Genomic DNA, 23871 nt, shown 5'->3' with positions numbered 1-23871 from the left:
CCTTGCCCCCGAAAGCTAGGCTTTTGGGTGAGAAAGAGACTTTCGGCCGCCGAAAGAGGGAGTTCGGCCGCCGAAAGTGCATGAGTTTCGTCTCTGGACGAGGCTTTCGGCCGCCGAAGGTGCCGCCGAACATGCATGAGTTTCGTCTCTGGAGGGAGGTTTCGGCCGCCGAACCAGCCGCCGAAAGTGCCCTGACCAGCCTTCCTTTGCCCATTTTGTCATGCATGCTTATGATGTTTTAGAGGGGTTTTGGGGAGATATTAAGAGTTATGTTTAAGTAAGTTTGGTCCTCATTTGAGTCCACCTGTGTAGGTACGGACCCGAGAGACCAAGGAGGCCCACAGAGTTAGAGTTACAGCGACTGCTCAGCAGTTGACAGAGGTGAGTGGAACAGAACTTTGTTTTAAGTTAATGAATGTTTTAGCATGATTCATGCATCATTACTGCCATGTTTATGTAGGATGCTTTGCATTAGTATTCACCAAGTTGAGGCATTGCATTATTATTTGTTTATGTGGATTGGACCGAGGCGACTCCAATAGCCCATAAGTCTGTCATTATTGTATGTCCTGTGTGAGCTCCTTTGGGGCCGGGCATTTAACTTGGATGAGTCCTGTGAGAGCCCTTATAGGGTCGGGCACCATGAGTAGTTAGTGAAAGACCTGTGTGAGCTCCTTTGGGGGCCGGGCACCGACAGAGGGAGTTTTGGGGTCATGTCCAATCTGAGATGTGAAATGTTTGTGCAGTGATGCATTTCATTATAGCATATTTTAAATGTTTTTATGGTTTCCGCTCACTGGGCTTTAGTAGCTCATCCCTCTCCCTAACCCCATTTTTCAGGGCCTCAGAGAAGAGAAAGAGAAAGAGAAAGCAAGGGTAAACGCATATGTACTAGTATAGAATAGTGGACATGATAATGATGTACAGTACAGTGTTTATGTAATGTATAGAAATGATGTAAAAGCAAGTTATATAGAGTATTAGAGTATTGTGCTTGGCCCTAGTGCTTGTTATCCTTTGTACATGATCCTTTTATGTTATATATGTTTGAGACAATGTTGTGATGAGAGCTAGGCTTGGTGCATGGTAGTATTTCTATCTCTGTAGTTACTGTATGGTACCATAGCAGGTATCACTCTTCGAGTGCATACAGACAGAGCATGCATAGTCCAGGCTTAGTTGAAGAAAATAATAGAGAAGAGTAAGTAACAGTGTTAAGTTTAAGTGTGATCATGTATGGGTTTTATCAGGTACACAGAGTTTACAGGTGGCTTACTACGGGTCCCGGCGGCCTTAAGCCGATCTGGATCCTAGTGCCGGTGATGGTCCGGTAAGCGGGCTGTTACACTTTCAATATGGAAAACACAGATTGTTTATGTTGTAATAAGTACGTCTAGGTTACCCTAGTATAGTCATCCACAATGGTCAACACATATCTTGCATTTGAAATTGAAAGTGCTAATTATGGACCCTAGAAGTCCGTATGAACTAGCTCAAAGGGTGCTATGGTAGTAATCTTGCTTTTATTGAAACTCAGCCTTTGTTATTTTGCAATAGAACAAATAATGCACACATAAGGATCACAATTACTAGCCTCAATTACATTTAGATATAGCAGCTTGTTTCTAAATATATGTCCTAGTCTTCTATGTCAGACTTCATATTTATTTAGATGCTGTTGAGATATCAATGCTGCCTCTGATCTGCTTTATTGATGGCTAAATGATTCTTTATTTAGCTTGTATAATTCTTGGTGCATCCTTCCAACAGCCATCAAGCCTTTAGTCGCTAAGTCCTGCAAAAGGCATTTATTATGGAAAAAACTTACAGAAATTTTATTGGTTTCTGTGATTTAACTTACAGATAACAAATTGTATTTAAAGGTGGGAATATAGAGTACATTTGATAGTTGTAGATTTTGGTTAAAGAAAAATGTTCCAATTTTGGTGATGGACTTCATACTGCCATCGGGTAAGGTGATAAAGTTTGGTTTAGTTAGAACTCTGTTGTAATACCCGGCTAGACTCCGGCGTCGGAATTCTAATCTTCCGATGGAATTCCCGTTGAAACCCAAAATTCCAAAGCTGGAATCTCCTTAGGAAGGGTAAATTAAGGTTTTTATAAAATGAATTTTGAAAATTTTAAGGTTTTAAGAAAGAAAGAAAAGAGTTTTAAAGAAAATAGTTTTGGAAGGGAAAAACCGGGTTCGGTTGCCGAACCTTCAAGTTCGGCCTCTGCGGGACCTCCCCTTTCGGCCCCCGAAAGTGGCTTAACTAGCCACCTATAAGAGGCATTCAGCCCAAAAATGAAAGAGCTTTCTCTCCATTTTCGGGCAGAGGTAGGTCCATGCCTTCCCTTTGTGATTCTTGTTGTTTTTTCTTCAAATCTTTCAGAAAATTCATGAGTTTTCCCTCGTTTTTGAATATTTGAGTTCAAATCTAAAGTTTTAAACCTTGGAGACCTCCGGAGACCGTTTTACCTCACCTCCACGTTGGGGTTGCTGTTACCTTTAGATCTCCAAGAGGTAAGTCTAGATCTTTGCTTTTCCTATGTTTTAAATAAGTTTTAAGAAGGGGTTAAGAGTTAATAATGCATGAAATAGTTAGATCTAAAGTTTTAGGGTTTAAGTTGGGTTATTAATGAATATTTGCTCTTAAGTGTTTTTGTTGTTGCTTGTTGGGGATTAGACTAGTTCTTATGCCCCTTATGCATGATGAGTGAGTATGCATGTTTTTGAGTTGTTGGGTGTGAGGATTGGAGAGTTAGGTGGTTGTGTGCATAGGGCAGAATCGGATTCTGAATTGCTGGAGAACCCAGTTTCGGCCGCCGAAGCAAGGTTTGGCCGCCAAACCTGCTTGTGAAGGCAGCCTTTTGGCTGCCTAACCTGCCCCCGAAAGCATGGACTTTCGGATCTATGAAGGGGTTTAGGCTGCCGAACCTGCCCCCAAAGGTTGCTGACTTTCGGATCTGTGTGGAATTTAGGCCGCCGAAAATACCTGACTATCGGATCTGTGAGGAACCTTCGGCCGCTGAACCTGCCGCCGAAAGTCCCCTGCCCAGCCTTCCTCTGCTTGTTTTATGTGCATGTTTTGTTATGTTTTAGGGGGGTTTTTAGGGAGTTGTTGTAATAGTTATATTTGGTCCCTCATGTGAGTCCATCTGTGTAGGATCGGACCTGAGAGACTGTAGAGGCCTGCAATGAGATAACTGCACCAGTTTTAGGCGAGCGTCAGCTAGAGGTGAGTAGAACTAAACTTTTTAAGCATGTTCACACATCACGAATGCCATGTTTATGTATTAAGCTGTTTGCATTAGAACTCATGAATATGATGCATTACATAATTTACTGTTGTTGTGGATGGATATTGGATGACCCACTAGCCCTCGAGATGTTATGATATGATATGATACGGAAAGACCAGGGCTGCCCATTCTATGCCCCGGCACTATGTAAGGGAAATATCAGGGCTGCCCATTCTACGCCCCTGGCATTATGTATATGTTATGTTATGTTTAAGCAACAGTCCTGAGGAGCTCCGTTAAGGGCCAGGCACATTGGAATATGTAGAGGGTTACTGGTGACAAGTTCATCTTGATATGAATTGTTTGTGTTGTGACGCATTTCATAAGAGCATATGTTTATTAAACTGTTTTTATGTTCTGCACACTAGGCTCTTGTAGCTTATCCCTTTTCCCTAACCCCAGGTTTGCAGGGTCCAAGATAGCTCAGAAAGTCGGCATAGTAGCTGGTATAGTTTATGTAATAGTATAGTGTGGATATGTAAATTTTTAATGGATTAAAATTGTGCTTGGCCCTAGTTTTCTTTACCTTTGTAATCCCTGTTAACATGATCATTATGTAAAAGTTTTAAGCATGTGTTATGTTGAACTAAGCTTGGGGCATGTGATGTTTACCATACTGGAGCATTTGATGAGGGCTCTAGTATGGATTTTATGTTTTCAGTTTATGATACATGCATAGGTCAAGCCTTGGTTCATGAAATGTTTAAGTTTTTGTTATAATGTATGATCATGTATGGGATTTTATCAGGTACCCAGGATGTATAGTAGGCTTGCTACGGGTTTCGGCGACCTTAAATCAATCTGAATCCTAGCATCGATAGCGGTCCAGTTTCCGGGTTGTTACATCTGTAGCTTGAAAAAATAGATAAATCATTACACATACGACTTGTGGCACCTATGTCCACAATCTATTTCTCTATATTCTTAATCTTACAAGCATTAGAGTAGCAATAGGATAACATACCAGCAAAGCAAGTGTAACTCACACAACTAGCATCATTATTGACAACAATACCTTGGCCATGGGCCTTCATATATTTCATCATTTCCTGCATTAATGATTCCATATTCTAATCTGCCTTATTCTGGACACAATTATCTTCACAGTTTAGAGGTGTTTCATACACTTGAGCAATATTGTTGTTCCCTTTGGCCCTTTGCTGTTTGAGTTCATTGAACCAGTTTGGATATTCGTTGAGCTTGAAATATGTATCTTTTATATGCCCGGTGTCCTTGCAGTAGGTGCATACTCTGTCATCTCTCTTCTTATATTGCGTTTTCAATGTTTTTTCCTTGTTTCTTTCTGGAACTCTTGCCATCATTGCACTATTTCCAAACTCTTCACTTGCACCTTGGGCTTCTCTCTGTTTTTCAATTCTCAAGATTATAAAATAAGCTTTATTCACACTAGGTAGGGGGTCTATAATGAGAATTTGGTTCCTCACATGATCATAGGTTTTATTTGGACCCATTAAAAATTGCATCAATTTGTGTTTGCTTTTCATATTAGCAAATGATTTTGCTGCACCACAATCACGCACAGGAATTATTTCCAAGCATGCACACTCATCCCACAGTTTCTTTAATTTTATATAATACATCATAAGAGGGTTGTTTACTTAACTGACATTGTTAGTTTCTTTCATTAACTGGTACATTAAGGGATCATTGTTGTCCCTGAACCTTTCATTCAATTCTTTTCGCAATTCATAAGTATTTATCGCATAAAGGAAGGCCTCAACTAAATATTTTGAAAGAGCATTTAGAATTTAGGACATTACCATATTATCAGCTTTCTGTCATTCTTCATAACTTTTGTCATTTTGCTCTGGTACTTTGCACTTGCCATTTATGAACCTTAGCTTATCTTTTGCCTTTAACGCAATTATCATTGATCTAATCCATGTTAGGAAGTTGTTTCCATTAGGGGCGAGCTGACAAGATCATGTTGGGAGAATCAGAATTCAAAAGCTTGATCATCTTATCTTCCTTTTCAGCGTTTTTCAATATGATTTATTCTGTAATTTCGGCTATTATGTTTGCAAGGTATCTTAGTGTACAGATTTAGAGGATAGATGAGTTTTTCCAAATCTAGATCTGGGGTTTTCTTAGCAGAATTGCTCACATATGATGAGCTCTGATACCATGAAAAAGTAACTGTAATTTTAGGGATGAAAGAATTGAAATATTATTGATTATGCATGAATGTTTATATACACGGTTTGGATGTAACAGATTTGTAACAGCCCGCTTACCGGACCATCACCGGCACTAGGATCCAGATCGGCTTAAGGCCGCCGGGACCCGTAGTAAGCCACCTGTAAACTCTGTGTACCTGATAAAACCCATACATGATCACACTTAAACTTAACACTGTTACTTACTCTTCTCTATTATTTTCTTCAACTAAGCCTGGACTATGCATGCTCTGTCTGTATGCACTCGAAGAGTGATACCTGCTATGGTACCATACAGTAACTACAGAGATAGAAATACTACCATGCACCAAGCCTAGCTCTCATCACAACATTGTCTCAAACATATATAACATAAAAGGATCATGTACAAAGGATAACAAGCACTAGGGCCAAGCACAATACTCTAATACTCTATATAACTTGCTTTTACATCATTTCTATACATTACATAAACACTGTACTGTACATCATTATCATGTCCACTATTCTATACTAGTACATATGCGTTTACCCTTGCTTTCTCTTTCTCTTTCTCTTCTCTGAGGCCCTGAAAAATGGGGTTAGGGAGAGGGATGAGCTACTAAAGCCCAGTGAGCGGAAACCATAAAAACATTTAAAATATGCTATAATGAAATGCATCACTGCACAAACATTTCACATCTCAGATTGGACATGACCCCAAAACTCCCTCTGTCGGTGCCCGGCCCCCAAAGGAGCTCACACAGGTCTTTCACTAACTACTCATGGTGCCCGACCCTATAAGGGCTCTCACAGGACTCATCCAAGTTAAATGCCCGGCCCCAAAGGAGCTCACACAGGACATACAATAATGACAGACTTATGGGCTATTGGAGTCGCCTCGGTCCAATCCACATAAACAAATAATAATGCAATGCCTCAACTTGGTGAATACTAATGCAAAGCATCCTACATAAACATGGCAGTAATGATGCATGAATCATGCTAAAACATTCAGTAACTTAAAACAAAGTTCTGTTCCACTCACCTCTGTCAACTGCTGAGCAGTCGCTGTAACTCTAACTCTGTGGGCCTCCTTGGTCTCTCGGGTCCGTACCTACACAGGTGGACTCAAATGAGGACCAAACTTACTTAAACATAACTCTTAATATCTCCCCAAAACCCCTCTAAAACATCATAAGCATGCATGACAAAATGGGCAAAGGAAGGTTGGTCAGGGCACTTTCGGCGGCTGGTTCGGCGGCCGAAACCTCCCTCCAGAGACGAAACTCATGCATGTTCGGCGGCACCTTCGGCGGCCGAAAGCCTCGTCCAGAGACGAAACTCATGCACTTTCGGCGGCCGAACTCCCTCTTTCGGCGGCCGAAAGTCTCTTTCTCACCCAAAAGCCTAGCTTTCGGGGGCAAGGTTTGGCAGCCGAAACTGCCTCCACAAGGGGTTCGGCGGCCGAACCTTGCTTCGGCGGCCGAACCTGGATTCTCCAGAAAGGCAGAATCCCGACCCAACTCAGGGTTCCAGCCTCCAAAAACCTATAAAACACCCATAACATGCATACCAACACTTCTCAACTAGCACCTAACATATCTCATGCATATAGGGGTCTATAAACTAACTCAAACCCCTAAAACAACATCAAATAGCATATGCTCAACATATGCTCAACTCAAAGCTCCACCAACAACTAACCCATACAACTCTCTAAAAACTCTTAAAACTTACTTTAAACATAAAGGGAGGTGAGGATCCATGCTTACCTCTTGAAGAACGAGAGGATTGCTGGTCCAAACTTGGAGATGTGGTGGAAAACTACTCAAAGTCTCCAAGTTGCTCAACTTTGCTTCCTTTTGCTCAAATCTCTAAAACAAAGCTTAAAACATGTTAAAACATGCAAGATTTGAGGAAAACATGAGAAACACACCAAGGAGAGCTTGAACCCACCTTTGACCCAAAAACAGAGTGTTTAACACTCAAGTCTCGGGCAAAGGGGCTTTTGTGGTGGCCAACCGACTCTTCCTTCGGCGGCCTAACGTGCATGCAAAACCATGCAACTTTCGGCGGCCGAACTTCACCTTCGGCGGCCGAACCTGGCTTTTGTCCCCTTGGCCTTTTCATTTCAAAAACTCACTTTTCTTCCTTAACTCAAAACATGCAAACATGATAAAAACACTTAAAAACCCTCTTAAAAACCTTTCTTATACCCTTAGGGCAAGCTCCGACATCCTCGAATCCCGACTTCCAACGGAAAATCCGCCGGAACGTAGGAATTCCGATACCGGGGTCTAGCCGGGTATTACATTCTCCCCCCCTTAAGAACATTCGTCCCCGAATGTTCCTCTCTAACTCAAACATACTCAAAACATAACATAAAGCACATAAAGAACAAAAGAATCTAGAACTAACCTCAAAAGAGATGGGGGTACTGTTGGAGCATAGACTCCCTTGTCTCCCAGGTACACTCTTCTATATTATGGTGGTTCCAGAGGACTTTCACCATCGGGATCTCCTTGTTCCTTAGCTTTCTGATCTGGGTGTCAATGATCCGTACTGGCTGTTCCACATACGTGAGATCACCTAGGATCTCCACATCTGGTTCACTGAGAACCTTACTCGGATCTGACACAAACTTCCTTAGCATCGAAACATGGAAGACTGGATGGATTCTTTCCATAGACATAGGCAAATCAAGCGTATACGACACATTTCCGACCTTCTGCACAATCTCAAAAGGTCCAATGTACCGCGGAGCCAACTTACCTTTCCTCCCAAAACGAACCACCCCTTTCATTGGAGACACCTTCAACAAGACCAGATCCCCCTCCTCAAACTCTATGTGCTTTCTGCGAACGTCTGCATAGCTCTTCTGCCGACTAACAGCAGTCTTGAGCCTTTCTCTGATAATGGGCACCACCCTGTTCGTGATCTCTACTAACTCAGGCCCTGCTAGGGACCTTTCTCCAACTTCTTCCCAACAAACTGGTGACCTGCACTTCCTCCCATACAGAGCTTCATATGGGGCCATCCCTATGCTAGCATGATGGCTATTGTTGTAGGCAAACTCCACTAAGGGTAGATGCTGCCTCCAAGATCCGCCAAAATCTAGCACACACATTCGAAACATATCTTCTATGGTCTGGATGGTCCTCTCTGACTGTCCGTCAGTCTGTGGATGGAAAGCAGTGCTGAAGTCTAATCTTGTGCCCATAGCCTCTTGCAGACTTCGCCAAAACCTGGAGGTAAACTGGGGTCCTCTGTCAGACACTATAGAAACAGGAGCCCCATGCAACCTCACAACTTCCTCAAGATACACCTGCGCTAGCTTGTCCACAGAGTAGCCACTCCTGACAGGAATGAAGTGAGCAGATTTAGTCAGTCTATCCACAATCACCCATATGGAGTCTAGTCTGTTGAACGTCGCCGGTAAGCCCACTACAAAATCCATGGCTATGTTCTCCCATTTCCATTCTGGAATCGGCAGTGGGTTAAGCATTCCAGCCGGCTTCTGGTGCTCTAGCTTCACCCTTTGACATATCTCGCAGGCTGACACAAACTGTGCCACTTCTCTCTTCATTGCTGGCCACCAATAAACTTTCTTCAGATCTTGATACATCTTGGTGGCTCCAGGGTGAATGCTATATCTCGCATTATGAGCTTCTCTCATAATGTCTCCTTTCAAACTGATGTCGTCTGGTACACATCGTCTATTCCCGTAGCGGAGAATCCCTTGGTCGTCGAATCTAAACTCTTCGCTCTTGCCTGACTGAACAGTCCTGGCAATTTTGACCAACTCTGGATCCTCATGTTGTTTCTGAGCCACCTGCTCCAGAAACACGGGTGTAACTTTCATCTGTGCAATCAAAGCACCTGTACCAGTTACCTCTAACTGTAGCCCTTCCTCAACTAACCTGTAGAAGTCCTTCACCACCGGCCTCCTCTCTGCTGTAATGTGAGCTAAACTGCCTAGTGATTTCCGGCTTAAGGCATCGGCTACAACATTTGCCTTTCCCGGATGATACTGGATCCTGCAATCATAATCACTAAGCAATTCCACCCACCGTCTCTGCCTCAAGTTTAACTCTCTCTGACTCAGGATGTGCTGTAGGCTCTTATGATCTGTAAAGATCTCACATTTCACCCCATAGAGGTAATGCCTCCACATCTTGAGTGCAAAGATAACAGCTGCCATCTCAAGATCGTGTGTCGGATAGTTCAGCTCGTGCTTCTTCAGCTGTCTAGAAGCATAAGCGATTACTCTGTCATTCTGCATTAACACACAACCTAATCCCACTCGGGACGCATCACAGAACACTGTGAAGTCTTCATCACTAGTAGGCAGAGCTAACACCGGGGCTGAAGTTAATCTTCTCTTTAACTCTTCGAAACTCTCTTCACATTGGTCAGACCATGTGAATCTCTGGTTCTTTCTGGTTAATCTGGTCATAGGAGCCGCTATCTTGGAGAAGTCCTGAACGAATCTCCTGTAGTAGCCTGCCAAACCCAAGAAACTCTTGACCTCTGTCACTGTGGTGGGTCTAGGCCAATTGGCTACAGCTTCTATCTTCTTGGGGTCCACTGCTATACCTTGATCTGACACTACATGCCCCAAGAATGAAATGCTCCTTAGCCAGAACTCACACTTGGAGAACTTGGCATATAAACCATGCTCTCTCAAGGTCTGCAGGACTATCCTCAGATGATGGGCATGCTCCTCTGCATTCCTGGAATACACCAAGATATCATCTATGAAGACAATAACAAAGTGATCCAGGTACTCTCTGAAAACTCGGTTCATGAGATCCATGAATGCTGCAGGGGCGTTAGTTAACCCGAACGGCATCACTAAGAACTCATAATGCCCATATCTGGTCCTGAAAGCTGTCTTAGGTACATCCTCTTCCCTGATTCTCAGCTGATGATAGCCCGATCTCAGATCTATCTTAGAAAAACAACCTGCTCCTGCTAGCTGGTCGAATAGATCATCGATCCTGGGTAGAGGATACTTATTCTTGGTAGTGACTTTGTTCAACTGCCTGTAGTCGATACAAAGTCTCAGGGATCCATCCTTTTTCTTGACAAACAACACTGGAGCACCCCAGGGTGAGGTACTTGGACGGATGAAACCCTTGTCTACCAACTCCTGTAGCTGCTCTTTCAACTCCTTCAGCTCTGCTGGTGCCATCCTGTAGGGAGGAATAGAGATCGGTCTGGTACCAGGCACTAACTCAATCTCGAACTCTATTTCCCTATCAGGTGGTAGTCCTGGAAGCTCATCTGGAAACACATCTGGGAACTCTCTGACTACGGGCACTGATCTGGGGTCCCTAACCTGACTGTCTAGCTCTCTCACATGAGCTAGATACCCCTGACATCCCCTCCGGAGCAACCTACGAGCCTGTAGGGCTGATATCAGACCTCTAGGCGTGCCCCTCCTGTCTCCTCTGAAGACAAACTCAGATCCATCCTCATCTCTGAACTTAACTACCTTGTCTCTACAGTCCAAGGTAGCACCATATGCAGATAGCCAATCCATCCCTAGAATGACGTCAAAATCTGTCAACTCTAGAACCACAAGGTCAGCTGGAAGGCATCTACCATCTATAAACACTGGACTATGTCGACAGACTGTCTCTGCCAACGATGGATCACACTTAGGGCCACTGACCCATAGGGGACACTCTAACCCAGACGTCATCAAACCCACTCTCTCTATGGCTCTAGGAGCAACAAAGGAATGTGAAGCACCAGGGTCTAACAAAGCATACACCTCAGAACACCCAATGAGAAGGTTACCTGACACCACGGTGTTAGAAGTGTTTGCCTCCTGCTGTGTCATCGTGAAAATCCGCGCCGGAGCTGACGGACCTCCACCTCTGGGACCTGCAGATGAAGAGGCTGACCCTCTCCCTCTGCCTCTGCCCTGCGTCATAACTGAAACTGGTGGCTGTGGCATGCTAGCTGGAGCTGTCTGCTGGGATGGTGCCGTGAAAGCTGCCTGAGGGCACTCACGAGCCATGTGTCCCTCCTGGCCGCACCTGTAACATCCTGTAATCCCAAAGCGACAAACTCCTCTGTGCGCTTTACCGCACCTACTACACACTGGAACCTCTGAACCTGAACTCATGCCACTGCCCAATCCCAGACCTGCTTTAATCTTATTCCAGAACTTATTCTTCCTCGACTTCTGAGTGGAACCACTCCACTTCTTACCACTGGAAGTTGCTGCACCCTGTGAAGAGGGATCTGACTTGCCCCTACCTGGGGTCTTAGAACCAGAGGACTGTGCCGGCTGCTGTTTCACTGTACCCTGTATAATGGCACTAGCCTCCATTCTCCGTGCTAAATCCACCACGGTGTGGAAACTCTCCCTCTCGGCTGCATGGATCAAAGAGGAATACCTGGAATGCAGTTTCATAGCATACCTCCTGGCCTTTTTCTGTTCCGTATCATAGGCCTGTCCTGCATACCGCAGCAACTCAATAAACCTGTCAGTAAACTCATCAATACTCATCTCCTCTGTCTGCTTGAGCTGCTCAAACTCTATCAGCTTTAGCTCTTTCGAACTATCTGGAAATGCCCATCCGGCAAACTCATTAGCAAACTCCTCCCAAGACATGTTATCCAACCTAGGGTCCACATAGACGCCAAACCATTCCTTCGCCTTCTTACATTTTAAAGTGAACCCTGCCATCTGAATGGCTCTGGTATCATCTGCCCCTAGCTCATCTGCTATCATCTTGACTGCTTTAATGTACTCAAACGGATCATCTCCGGATTGATACTTAGGAGCATCTAACTTTAGGTAATCAGTCATCTTTACCTTGCTCCTCACAGATGGGCCAGGTTGAGGTGTTTGGATAACTGGGGCTTCTGGTTGTACCACTGGTGGTGGTGGGGGAGGTGCAGAACTTTCTGGTGTAGAGTATGCTGGACTGGGGTAAAAAGGCGAGGGTGGATACATGGGATATGGTGGATATGGGGGGTAATACGGTGGATAAGGCATATATGTGGGATATGGGTGAAAACTAGGATAATCCGATGTACCTCCCATCGAATATCCTGGGCCCTGTGGGTAGGGCTGATAGTGGGGTGGATAACCATACCCCGAGGCCTGACCGCCTCCCTGTGATGATCCCACATCCTCCTCTGTAGTGCCAACACCTAACCCTCCATCCCTTCTTGGATCCACATCCATCTCTTCCCTTGTATCACTCGATCTTCTTCTCTGTTCTGTCTCCCTCCTGCTTTCATCAAAAGACCTTCTAGGGTCTCTTGATGCTCTTTCTCTGCCTGCCCTTTGGGACATAGCTCTTGGCAAAGCAGGGGGACGCCCTTCCATACCCTCATTCTCGGGCGGAGCTCCAGTCAATCTAGCTGATCGACGGGTTCCTCTCATTTTCGCTTCTGAAAACATAACATACACTTTAGCATAGGATCCATGTAAAAACATGAACCCTCAACTCATAGCATAGCATATCATAGCAAGCATTAAATGCACATGTATAACATCATGGCATTACACAGCATCAAGACAGGACTCAACATCCTATCCTAGTGGACATGATCTTCCTATTGTGCTTGCCCTCTAAAACAACCTCTTTCCGATGTGAGATATCTCTAATCCCGCTCAGCACACCGTACTCTAGAGGCCCTATGCTCTGATACCAATCTGTAACAGCCCGCTTACCGGACCATCACCGGCACTAGGATCCAGATCGGCTTAAGGCCGCCGGGACCCGTAGTAAGCCACCTGTAAACTCTGTGTACCTGATAAAACCCATACATGATCACACTTAAACTTAACACTGTTACTTACTCTTCTCTATTATTTTCTTCAACTAAGCCTGGACTATGCATGCTCTGTCTGTATGCACTCGAAGAGTGATACCTGCTATGGTACCATACAGTAACTACAGAGATAGAAATACTACCATGCACCAAGCCTAGCTCTCATCACAACATTGTCTCAAACATATATAACATAAAAGGATCATGTACAAAGGATAACAAGCACTAGGGCCAAGCACAATACTCTAATACTCTATATAACTTGCTTTTACATCATTTCTATACATTACATAAACACTGTACTGTACATCATTATCATGTCCACTATTCTATACTAGTACATATGCGTTTACCCTTGCTTTCTCTTTCTCTTTCTCTTCTCTGAGGCCCTGAAAAATGGGGTTAGGGAGAGGGATGAGCTACTAAAGCCCAGTGAGCGGAAACCATAAAAACATTTAAAATATGCTATAATGAAATGCATCACTGCACAAACATTTCACATCTCAGATTGGACATGACCCCAAAACTCCCTCTGTCGGTGCCCGGCCCCCAAAGGAGCTCACACAGGTCTTTCACTAACTACTCATGGTGCCCGACCCTATAAGGGCTCTCACAGGACTCATCCAAGTTAAATGCCCGGCCCCAAAGGAGCTCACACAGGACATACAATAATGACAGACTTATGGGCTATTGGAGTCGCCTCGGTCCAATCCACATAAACAAATAATAATGCAATGCCTCAACTTGGTGAATACTAATGCAAAGCATCCTACATAAACATGGCAGTAATGATGCATGAATCATGCTAAAACATTCAGTAACTTAAAACAAAGTTCTGTTCCACTCACCTCTGTCAACTGCTGAGCAGTCGCTGTAACTCTAACTCTGTGGGCCTCCTTGGTCTCTCGGGTCCGTACCTACACAGGTGGACTCAAATGAGGACCAAACTTACTTAAACATAACTCTTAATATCTCCCCAAAACCCCTCTAAAACATCATAAGCATGCATGACAAAATGGGCAAAGGAAGGTTGGTCAGGGCACTTTCGGCGGCTGGTTCGGCGGCCGAAACCTCCCTCCAGAGACGAAACTCATGCATGTTCGGCGGCACCTTCGGCGGCCGAAAGCCTCGTCCAGAGACGAAACTCATGCACTTTCGGCGGCCGAACTCCCTCTTTCGGCGGCCGAAAGTCTCTTTCTCACCCAAAAGCCTAGCTTTCGGGGGCAAGGTTTGGCAGCCGAAACTGCCTCCACAAGGGGTTCGGCGGCCGAACCTTGCTTCGGCGGCCGAACCTGGATTCTCCAGAAAGGCAGAATCCCGACCCAACTCAGGGTTCCAGCCTCCAAAAACCTATAAAACACCCATAACATGCATACCAACACTTCTCAACTAGCACCTAACATATCTCATGCATATAGGGGTCTATAAACTAACTCAAACCCCTAAAACAACATCAAATAGCATATGCTCAACATATGCTCAACTCAAAGCTCCACCAACAACTAACCCATACAACTCTCTAAAAACTCTTAAAACTTACTTTAAACATAAGGGGAGGTGAGGATCCATGCTTACCTCTTGAAGAACGAGAGGATTGCTGGTCCAAACTTGGAGATGTGGTGGAAAACTACTCAAAGTCTCCAAGTTGCTCAACTTTGCTTCCTTTTGCTCAAATCTCTAAAACAAAGCTTAAAACATGTTAAAACATGCAAGATTTGAGGAAAACATGAGAAACACACCAAGGAGAGCTTGAACCCACCTTTGACCCAAAAACAGAGTGTTTAACACTCAAGTCTCGGGCAAAGGGGCTTTTGTGGTGGCCAACCGACTCTTCCTTCGGCGGCCTAACGTGCATGCAAAACCATGCAACTTTCGGCGGCCGAACTTCACCTTCGGCGGCCGAACCTGGCTTTTGTCCCCTTGGCCTTTTCATTTCAAAAACTCACTTTTCTTCCTTAACTCAAAACATGCAAACATGATAAAAACACTTAAAAACCCTCTTAAAAACCTTTCTTATACCCTTAGGGCAAGCTCCGACATCCTCGAATCCCGACTTCCAACGGAAAATCCGCCGGAACGTAGGAATTCCGATACCGGGGTCTAGCCGGGTATTACAAGATTCTTAACAGACTAACAAACTGGAGCCCTCTACATCTTTCTAGAAGTATTTAGGAAGAGCTGCATTTATAAATAAAACACTGTCGTTTTACTTCTTTCTCTACAGCGTCGTTTTCCTTTGATTTTCATGCTGCTCACTTTTCTTTGTAGTGTTGTTTTGCATGAGGTCAGTTTTTATCTCTTCACACCTACTGCCCATCTCTCATCAACATCATAATGAAATCATCCATCCTGTGGTGCAAAAGCATGAGCTAGAATTCCACCACATCCATCGAAAGAAATTCCATCCCATGATTACCTCTATGAAACCCTATTTTGATATCGACAGTCGTATAATCTCATGCCCTTGAAAACTTGAAATGTGTGGCTGTAGCCCATGTTTGGAAAGCTTTCACAATAGGGTCTATGGCTCGAGTGGGGGGTTCAAGGAAGAAACCCATAAGTTAGACTATACTTAGAAGCTGGCCATTTGGGATTTCTCAAGAAGAATGTATAATGAGAGACAGTATGGAAAAAGGAAGAATTACAATTATGGTTTTTCTTGCCAGAATCCATCCAAGTGGTGCCATTGACGATGTCTAGCACTCCACATTGAGGTATAATCATCTTGGATACAGTTTGAGAATCTAAGGAATCAATAACCTTCAAATTATAATTGAGCTGGTAGGTTTTAAGAGTATACTCTAGTAGTTCATCAAAATCATCATTAGAGACTGATTTTTATAGTGTAAGTAACCAAAATGTTCAAGGTAGATTTTGAACTCATGGATGCCTTTTAGCATTAACGGACCCATTCATGGGCCAAGGGGCCATGAGCCCCTCAGAAATTTTTGAAATTTTTTAAAGGTATACAGGTAATTTTTTTTAAAATATGAAAAATTATCATTAGATCCCTACATGTTTAAAAAACTTATCAACTCATCCTTATTTCAAAATTATTTAATTAAATTATTATTATATTTTATAATTTCAAATTCTTTAATCCATTTATCAAAGAAATTTTTACTATTTAGTTTCTCATCTCCTATATTATTTTTCAATCCAAAAAATTTGCTTCTCATTCTCAAGATTTCAAGTTCAAGTCTCCATTTAAATTTTTTCTTAGGTTATTCACTCATTATTTAATTTATTTTTATATATCATTTTTATTATTAAGTTATAATTTTTTTTATTTATCTCTCTTAGTTACTAATGTATTTATACGAGAATAATTTTTAATGGTTAGAATATTTTAAAAAAAAATTAAATTTCAATAGTAAATCTTGTATTAAAATATTATATTATTTTAATAATTTTTTTCTTTTATAAATTTACATGTTACAACAATAGCAGAACGACTCTACAGTGATAAACCATAAATAAACGACTTTATAGTGATAAACCATAAATAATTGATCGATAATTTATATTGAAAGATATATTTGCAAATACTGATAATAATATTATTAAAAATATATTTTAATGAATGAAAAATAGATGAGAATGACAATGATTTAATTATAATAGTTTATTCACTTTCTATAAAAAATTATTTTCTTAACATAGATTTTTCACACATATTAAAAAATATAAGTTATTTTATTAAGTTTTCAATTATACTATCTTAAAAATATTAAATTTTATTAAATATTAAGAAATATTTTAAATATTTATTTAGAAAAATAATAATTAATGATAGGTTAATTTGAAAATAACGTAAAATTAAATAAGATTATAATAGTCAATTATATATTATTATAATGATAGAAAGTGAATAATAATTTTGGGATAATAATAAAAAAAATTGATAAAATAATAAAACAGGAGATATTTATTTAAATTGGACCTTGAATTGAATTTATGTACTCGTCACTGCCTTTGAGCTTGTCACTCTTATGGCATCCTTGAAGATTCTTAAGAAAATCAAATGGGATGATTTTTCATCATTAGAGACTTTGTTAAAGCTACATAAGGTGTACATTCATGAATTATTCAAAAGGTGTGGAAAAACAAAGAAGAAGATAAGAGGAGGAAGAAGAAGAATTGCAACATGAAGGGGACCCTAGGAAGTCCACATTGCAAGACAAAACATATAGACTTTAATGAAATTTCATATTTTATGAGTCTTATCATTCCAAAAAGGTTACCTAAATATATTTCACATGTTAAACAAAACTTATGGACCCAATGAAATTTCATATTTTATTAGTCTTTCCATTCCAATGAAATTTTCGTGTTTTTTTAAAAAAATTTCATGCCCATTTGATAACGGTAATAATAGCATAATTATGAAGTTTTAATTTATTATTATGATCACTACAATAAATATAAAAATTAATAAAAAAAAATTGCAGTAATATTAATTTTACTGTTATAAATATTAATATACAACTCAATATATATGAATAATGGTTGGTAGTAATATATATAAAAACAAAGGAAACAATAAAAATAGCGGGCATTAATAAAAAAAAATTTTTAATAATAATATTTAATATTGCTAATAATTTTTATATATTTTTATATTTTAGTAATAAAATTATTTAATAATGAAAATTGTTTGCTAATTTTAACATTTTTTGTAGTGAGGTAAATGCATTAAAGAAGTTATACTTTTATTGATTAGAAAATTAAAATTAGATGTACGACAAAATCTATGAATGAAACAAGAAGAAGAATAGAATAATATAAAAAGACAATTTCTGCACTAAAATACTTAATTTTATTTGGTGGTAAGTATATCTAAATAAATCTAAAATATCTCAATCTCCGATTCTCAGTTTAAAAAAAATAAAAACCATTTCTGACGTTATAAGTGATATTGATTTAGAATATCATAAATATCATAATATGAAAGGGTGACTCTAGGAAGATCCCCAAGTTTAGTCTTTCAATTCCAAAAGGTTGACCGAAATTCCACATGTTAAGCAAAATTAATACACTTAAATGAAATTTCATGCTCATTCCACATGTACAATATTTTTTGGTGTTTGCATTTTAATTTAATTGGCTCAAATTTTATTTTTTTATAATTTTAATCCATCTTTAAATTTTTAAATTTAAAAGTCTATCTAGCATATCACATACATTTGTTGTTATTATTTTTTAATTATAAATTAATGACTGAATCACTTAAATTAATTTAAATTAAAATTAAAAAAATTAAATTAAATTAAAATTAAAAAAATTAAATTAAAATGAAAATACACATAAACGATTAGATTTTTTTTAGATTAATTGAACTTTTATAATCTATAATATATAATATATATAAATGTGGAAATAAGTAGATTAATAAAATTATTCTTAATCTTTTATTTGCTGGAGTATTTACTTTATAAAATAACCATTTCCATACAAATTTAATTAAAAAAAATTAAATATTTACGTTTTTAAACTTTCATGGCCCGTCATATAAATTAATGAATAAAATAATATATATCTTAATTTATTATTTACAAAACCAATAATTAAATTGTAAAATTTATAATTTATTTTTATGAATATAATTTATTTTTTTAATTTATAATACACTAAAAAATACAGATTTAATATACTATGATTCGTCCCTTAAAGTTATATTGCTTATTTTTCCAACAGATTTTCATTGTCGTTCAAAATATTAGTGACGAATTTCTAGTGAATTAATCCTCTTGAAAATTTACTAATAAATTTTGTCCGTGGCTAAATTTATATTCCATACAATAACAAATTCTTCGAAAATCTATCAAAAAAATTTTCTAGAGAGATATAGCTATTGCAAATTCATTGAAAACATTAATTTTATTTTAATAATATTCATAAAAAAATTTATCAAAAAATTTTACATATTTTCAATAATATTTCTTACCATTTTAATTCATATTCATAATACACAAAAGTGTTTAACAATTTTCATAAAATTAAAAGTTTAGAAGAAATTCATAATAAATAATGTATAAAAACAACAATACATAAACACTACAATCAATTTTCTTGAATATTTAATAGAGAAATAGAGTCTGAAATAGTATGATTTGGTGAATTATTAACCGATCAATCCCACAAAAAGAATGAACTTTTTTAATTAGGTATTTTATAATTATAATAATACTTATATATTTTAATAACACTTATAAGTTTTTAAATGAAATGTTAATATTAAAATTGGTGTTTAATTAAAAGAAAAATAAAAGGTAATTTAAATTTTTTTAAAATAAATTATTCTTTTATATTTTGTAATAATTTTAAATTTAAATATTTACAAATTTTCTATGATATTTTATGTATTTTATAAAATTTTTATTTTTATTTATTAACAATATAAATATAAATAAGTATAATTATAAATTAGATATTAAAATTTAAAAATTAAATTTATTTACTCAATAAGAATTTGAGTGAGTTATTTTTTAGGAGTATTTTTTAGAGTTAATGGTATTACTGTTTTTGAAATTTGGTAACTATTTTTAAAAAAATTTATGAATTTATATATTAATTTAAGAGGTGAAATGAAGAGAGGGAAGTATTTGTGCACATAATTAAGAATAGTCGCTTAATCTGCATGCAATAATTAAAATCGGTGTGTTCGGTTCAGGTCACAACAGTATTTAAATAGTACAAAATCACTCGAATCGAATTAATTTAAAATTTATTTTTTTATTAATTTAATTTTTATTTTTAAAAATTTTAATTATTTTAATTCAATTTAATTTTAATAAAAAATATTAATAAAATTGAATCGAAGCTATTAGTGATAATAATATATTATTTTTTATAATATAAAAATATTAAATTATAATGAAAATTGAAATATTTTAATTAAATTGTATAATATTAAAAATAAAATAAAAAAAGTAAAAAAATTAATTGATTAAATCAAATCGATTTTACTCAATTTTACAAATATTATAACTATAATTTTCAATTTATTCGACCTAATGACCCACATTATTGAAAGTGAGAAAACAGAATGTCTTTGGAACAAATCAGAAAAGTGTCCATACCCAATGTTTAGCTTAATAATTAATCTGATTTACAACAAATGTATAAATTTATTAAAATATCCTAAAATTATGCTCTTGAGAAAATATACTTTCAAAAATTCACGTAATAAGATGTATGATATAAATGCATTTAATATATAAATTAACTTTTTAACAAATAAAATTATTTTTAAAATGTATAAAATAATAATATTTATAATATAATTTAAGCATATTAAATTAAAAAATAAATTGATAATTTTCATGAAATTTAATAAGAGAAATGTGAGTTATCAAGTTTTAACTAAATGTAAATTAAACAATATTTTCAGCTCACGCATCTTTAAACACCGCTATATATGGGTTATCCACAAGCTTTGTTACTAAATTGGTTAAAAAAGCAAAATTGGTACTAAGCACTATATATACAACTGTTTATATATAATTGTTATATTGAATAATCTCTCATTAACTTGAGAGAAAATAGAAACTTTTATTTATTGAATATTTAAAAGAAAATTAAACTTTTATTTATCGAGTATTTAAAGGAAAACATTGTAATTGCATATTACACTAAAAATGTTCAAAATATAAAAAAGACATTATTTTTCAAAATCTGAAAAGAAAAGTCCCACTCTTAATATAAAAAAAAAAAAAAAAAAGTCAAACATTATATAAAGTACGAATTCCTTGGATGTCATCGTTATGGAGACCCTTAGTCGTCCCAGAAGAAATACTCGAAAACATAATAGCTCCTTCCACTGAGCTATGCCCAAGACCAAGTAGGTGTCCTATCTCATGCAAGGCCACAGTCTCCAAGTCGTATGCCCCTTGCATTGCACCTATTGCCCATCTTTCATCTGCATCATAATGGAATCGTCCATCTTGCGGTGCAAAGGCATGAGCAAGAATTCCACCACGTCCATCAAAAGAATATCCATCCCCATGGTTACCTTTGTGAAACCCTATTTTGATATCGGCAGTGGTATAATCTTGTACCCTTGAAAACCTGAAATGTGTGTTGGCAGCCCATGTTTGGAAAGCTTTTGCAACAGGGTCCACAGCTTGAGTTGGAGTTCGAGGAAGAAACCCATAGGTGAGACTATACTTAGAGGTTGGCCATTTTGGATTTCCAGGGAAGAATGTATAATGAGAGACTGTATGGAAGATGGTGGAGCGATGGTGATGGTTTTTCTTGCTAGAATCCATTCGAGTGGTTCCATTAACGATGTCTGGTACACCACATCGAGGCATAATCATCTTGGACACAGTTTGAGAATCTAAGGATCCAGTGACGTTCAAATGGTAATTGAGCTGATAGGTTTTAAGAGCAGACTCCAATAGTTCATCAAAATCATCACCATTGGCATGAGACTGATTTTCATAGTGTAAGTAACCAAAATGTTCAAGGTAGGTTTTCAGCTCATGAATGCCTTTGAGCTTATCACCCTTATGGCATCCTTGAAGATTCTTAAGGAAATCAAATGGTGGTGATTTTTTATCATCAAACTTTGCTAAAGCTGCACGAGGAAGAAGAGAAATGAAGACAATAATAGTGAAAGAGAAGATGGCGAAAGCTTTAGAAGCCATATTTGGGACAAAAATTGACCTTGAACTTGATGGTTTGTGAGAACTCAAAGCTCTCATGCTTAGCTATTTATAGGGCAAGATGGAAAAATCAGTCTTCCCTTATAGATTTAGAAGAGAAAGTCAGTCTTATATTGCAATTAATTAATTCATGAATTGTTCAAAACGTGTGGAATAAAGAAGAAGAATAGCAACATAAATAGACTATTTCTTACGTGATGGAAGTTCATAATTCCAACCTAGCTTAGTCTTTCAATTCCAAAAAGTTGACCTAAATTCCACTTATAAAAACAAAATTCACAGACCTAATGGAACTTCATAATTTTTTTTAAAAAGAAATTTCTTATGCTCATTACCCAAAAAATCTTAAATGTTTGAGAGCAAAAAGAAAGGACAAAGAGGATACTTGTTAAAAAATTTTAAGCAGATGTGGTATATTTAGAATTTTTTTTTTTTTAAAACTATTGGCTTGATCAAAGCTTTTTATTAAGTTTTAATAATTATAAATTGTTCACTATCATTTATGTGGAAATATTAAAATACTTGGTTGTTCTGAAATATTTATTAAGACATATTATGAATTTTTACTATTTTTATGCTTAATTTGATTGGTAGTTGTTATTTGAATTTTAAACAGAAGTCACTTTAATAATTCATTATATTACATTATTTTATCTATGCTAAGAGGCAACTGTATTCGGTTCAAATCGAAAAAATTGATCTAACCGAATTAATTTAAAATTTTAGTTTGATTTTTTATTCATTTCGATTCAGTTCGATTTTTAATTTTAAAAATTTTAATTATTTTAATTCGGTTTGATTTTAATCAGAAAAAAATCAAAAAATTGAATCGAACGATTAGTGATAATAATATATTATTTTCAATAATATAGAGAGATTATATCATATTAAAGTTAAAATATTTCAATTAAATTTGAAAATACTAAAAATAAAGTGCAAAAGTAAAAAATTTATTAAAAATTTAAATCAATTGAACCGAACCAAATCAGACCGATTTAATTCAATTCAATTTCTGATTCAATTCGATTCGATTTTTATAAATACTAAAATTTTAATTTTTAATTTATTCCGTTCGATTTACTTTTGAACCGAATGGACTGAATACTCACCTTAATCTATGCCTTAGTCTTATTCATGCATACTTTTCTCACTCTGACTAATCTAACAGTTAGAAATGAATTATGGGTAGCACAGAATTAATGGTTGGTGAATGTGAACACAACCATTCTTTTTCTTTTTCTTGTTATTTTTATTATTGTTAAAAATTACATGAGGAAGATTCTCATGAAAATGAAATATTTTTTATTTTAACTATACGTTATATACTTTATATAAATATTTTTTATTTTATACATTTAATTATGATAACTAAAAAATATTTTAATATAATTACTTTTAGAGAAAAAATTATAATATAAAGGAATACATTAGTAGAATATATGTATATTATTATTATTTTGTACTCACAGTCTTAGTCTGGTAGTAGGTGCATTTGAATAAGATTTCAAATTCTATTCCTCGATCTCCGTTTCAAAAACAGTATATATTATTATTTTAAATATAAAATAAAATTTTTTTTATATTATATAACAAATAATTATTCAAATTTAATTATAATATAAGAATAAAAGTAACTATTTCATATACAGATAATTTTAACTTGTTTTAATCGTATACATAAAAAAGTTAAAAAAATGTTAGGGATATAATTGTTTCATTATATTTATTTCAATTAATATTATATTATTTAATATAAATTTAACAACAATATCCTTTAGAAAAACATAATAATAAGGTAGACTTTCATTTTATTAAATATATTTTAAATTACTCTAATTAATGGTATTTAATAAGATATATGTATAAAAATAATTAAAAACTCTCTGTTTTTCAATGTAAACATCATTAACTTGAATAAATATATTATTAGGGCCTTTCAA

At 37.0% G+C, this 23871-nt stretch overlaps 1 protein-coding gene and 1 pseudogene across 1 annotated transcript; both read right to left on the bottom strand.

Annotated features, from left to right (window-relative positions):
- Positions 1-17293, bottom strand: part of LOC110608385 — a 28509-nt pseudogene extending 11216 nt beyond the window's left edge.
- Positions 17294-20959: 3666 nt separating this feature from the next.
- LOC110607374 (metalloendoproteinase 3-MMP) lies at positions 20960-21933 on the bottom strand. The gene has a single exon (XM_021746473.2). The coding sequence runs from the start codon at positions 21911-21913 to the stop codon at positions 20987-20989; it is 927 nt and encodes a 308-aa protein (XP_021602165.2). The 5' UTR covers positions 21914-21933; the 3' UTR covers positions 20960-20986.
- Between the last annotated feature and the right edge of the window lie 1938 nt (positions 21934-23871).

The sequence above is a fragment of the Manihot esculenta genome, chromosome 15 (genome assembly GCF_001659605.2).
Source record: "Manihot esculenta cultivar AM560-2 chromosome 15, M.esculenta_v8, whole genome shotgun sequence".
NCBI lineage: Eukaryota > Viridiplantae > Streptophyta > Magnoliopsida > Malpighiales > Euphorbiaceae > Manihot > Manihot esculenta.
Note: the sequence above shows the minus strand (reverse complement) of the source record. Positions and strands in the feature narration are given on the sequence as shown.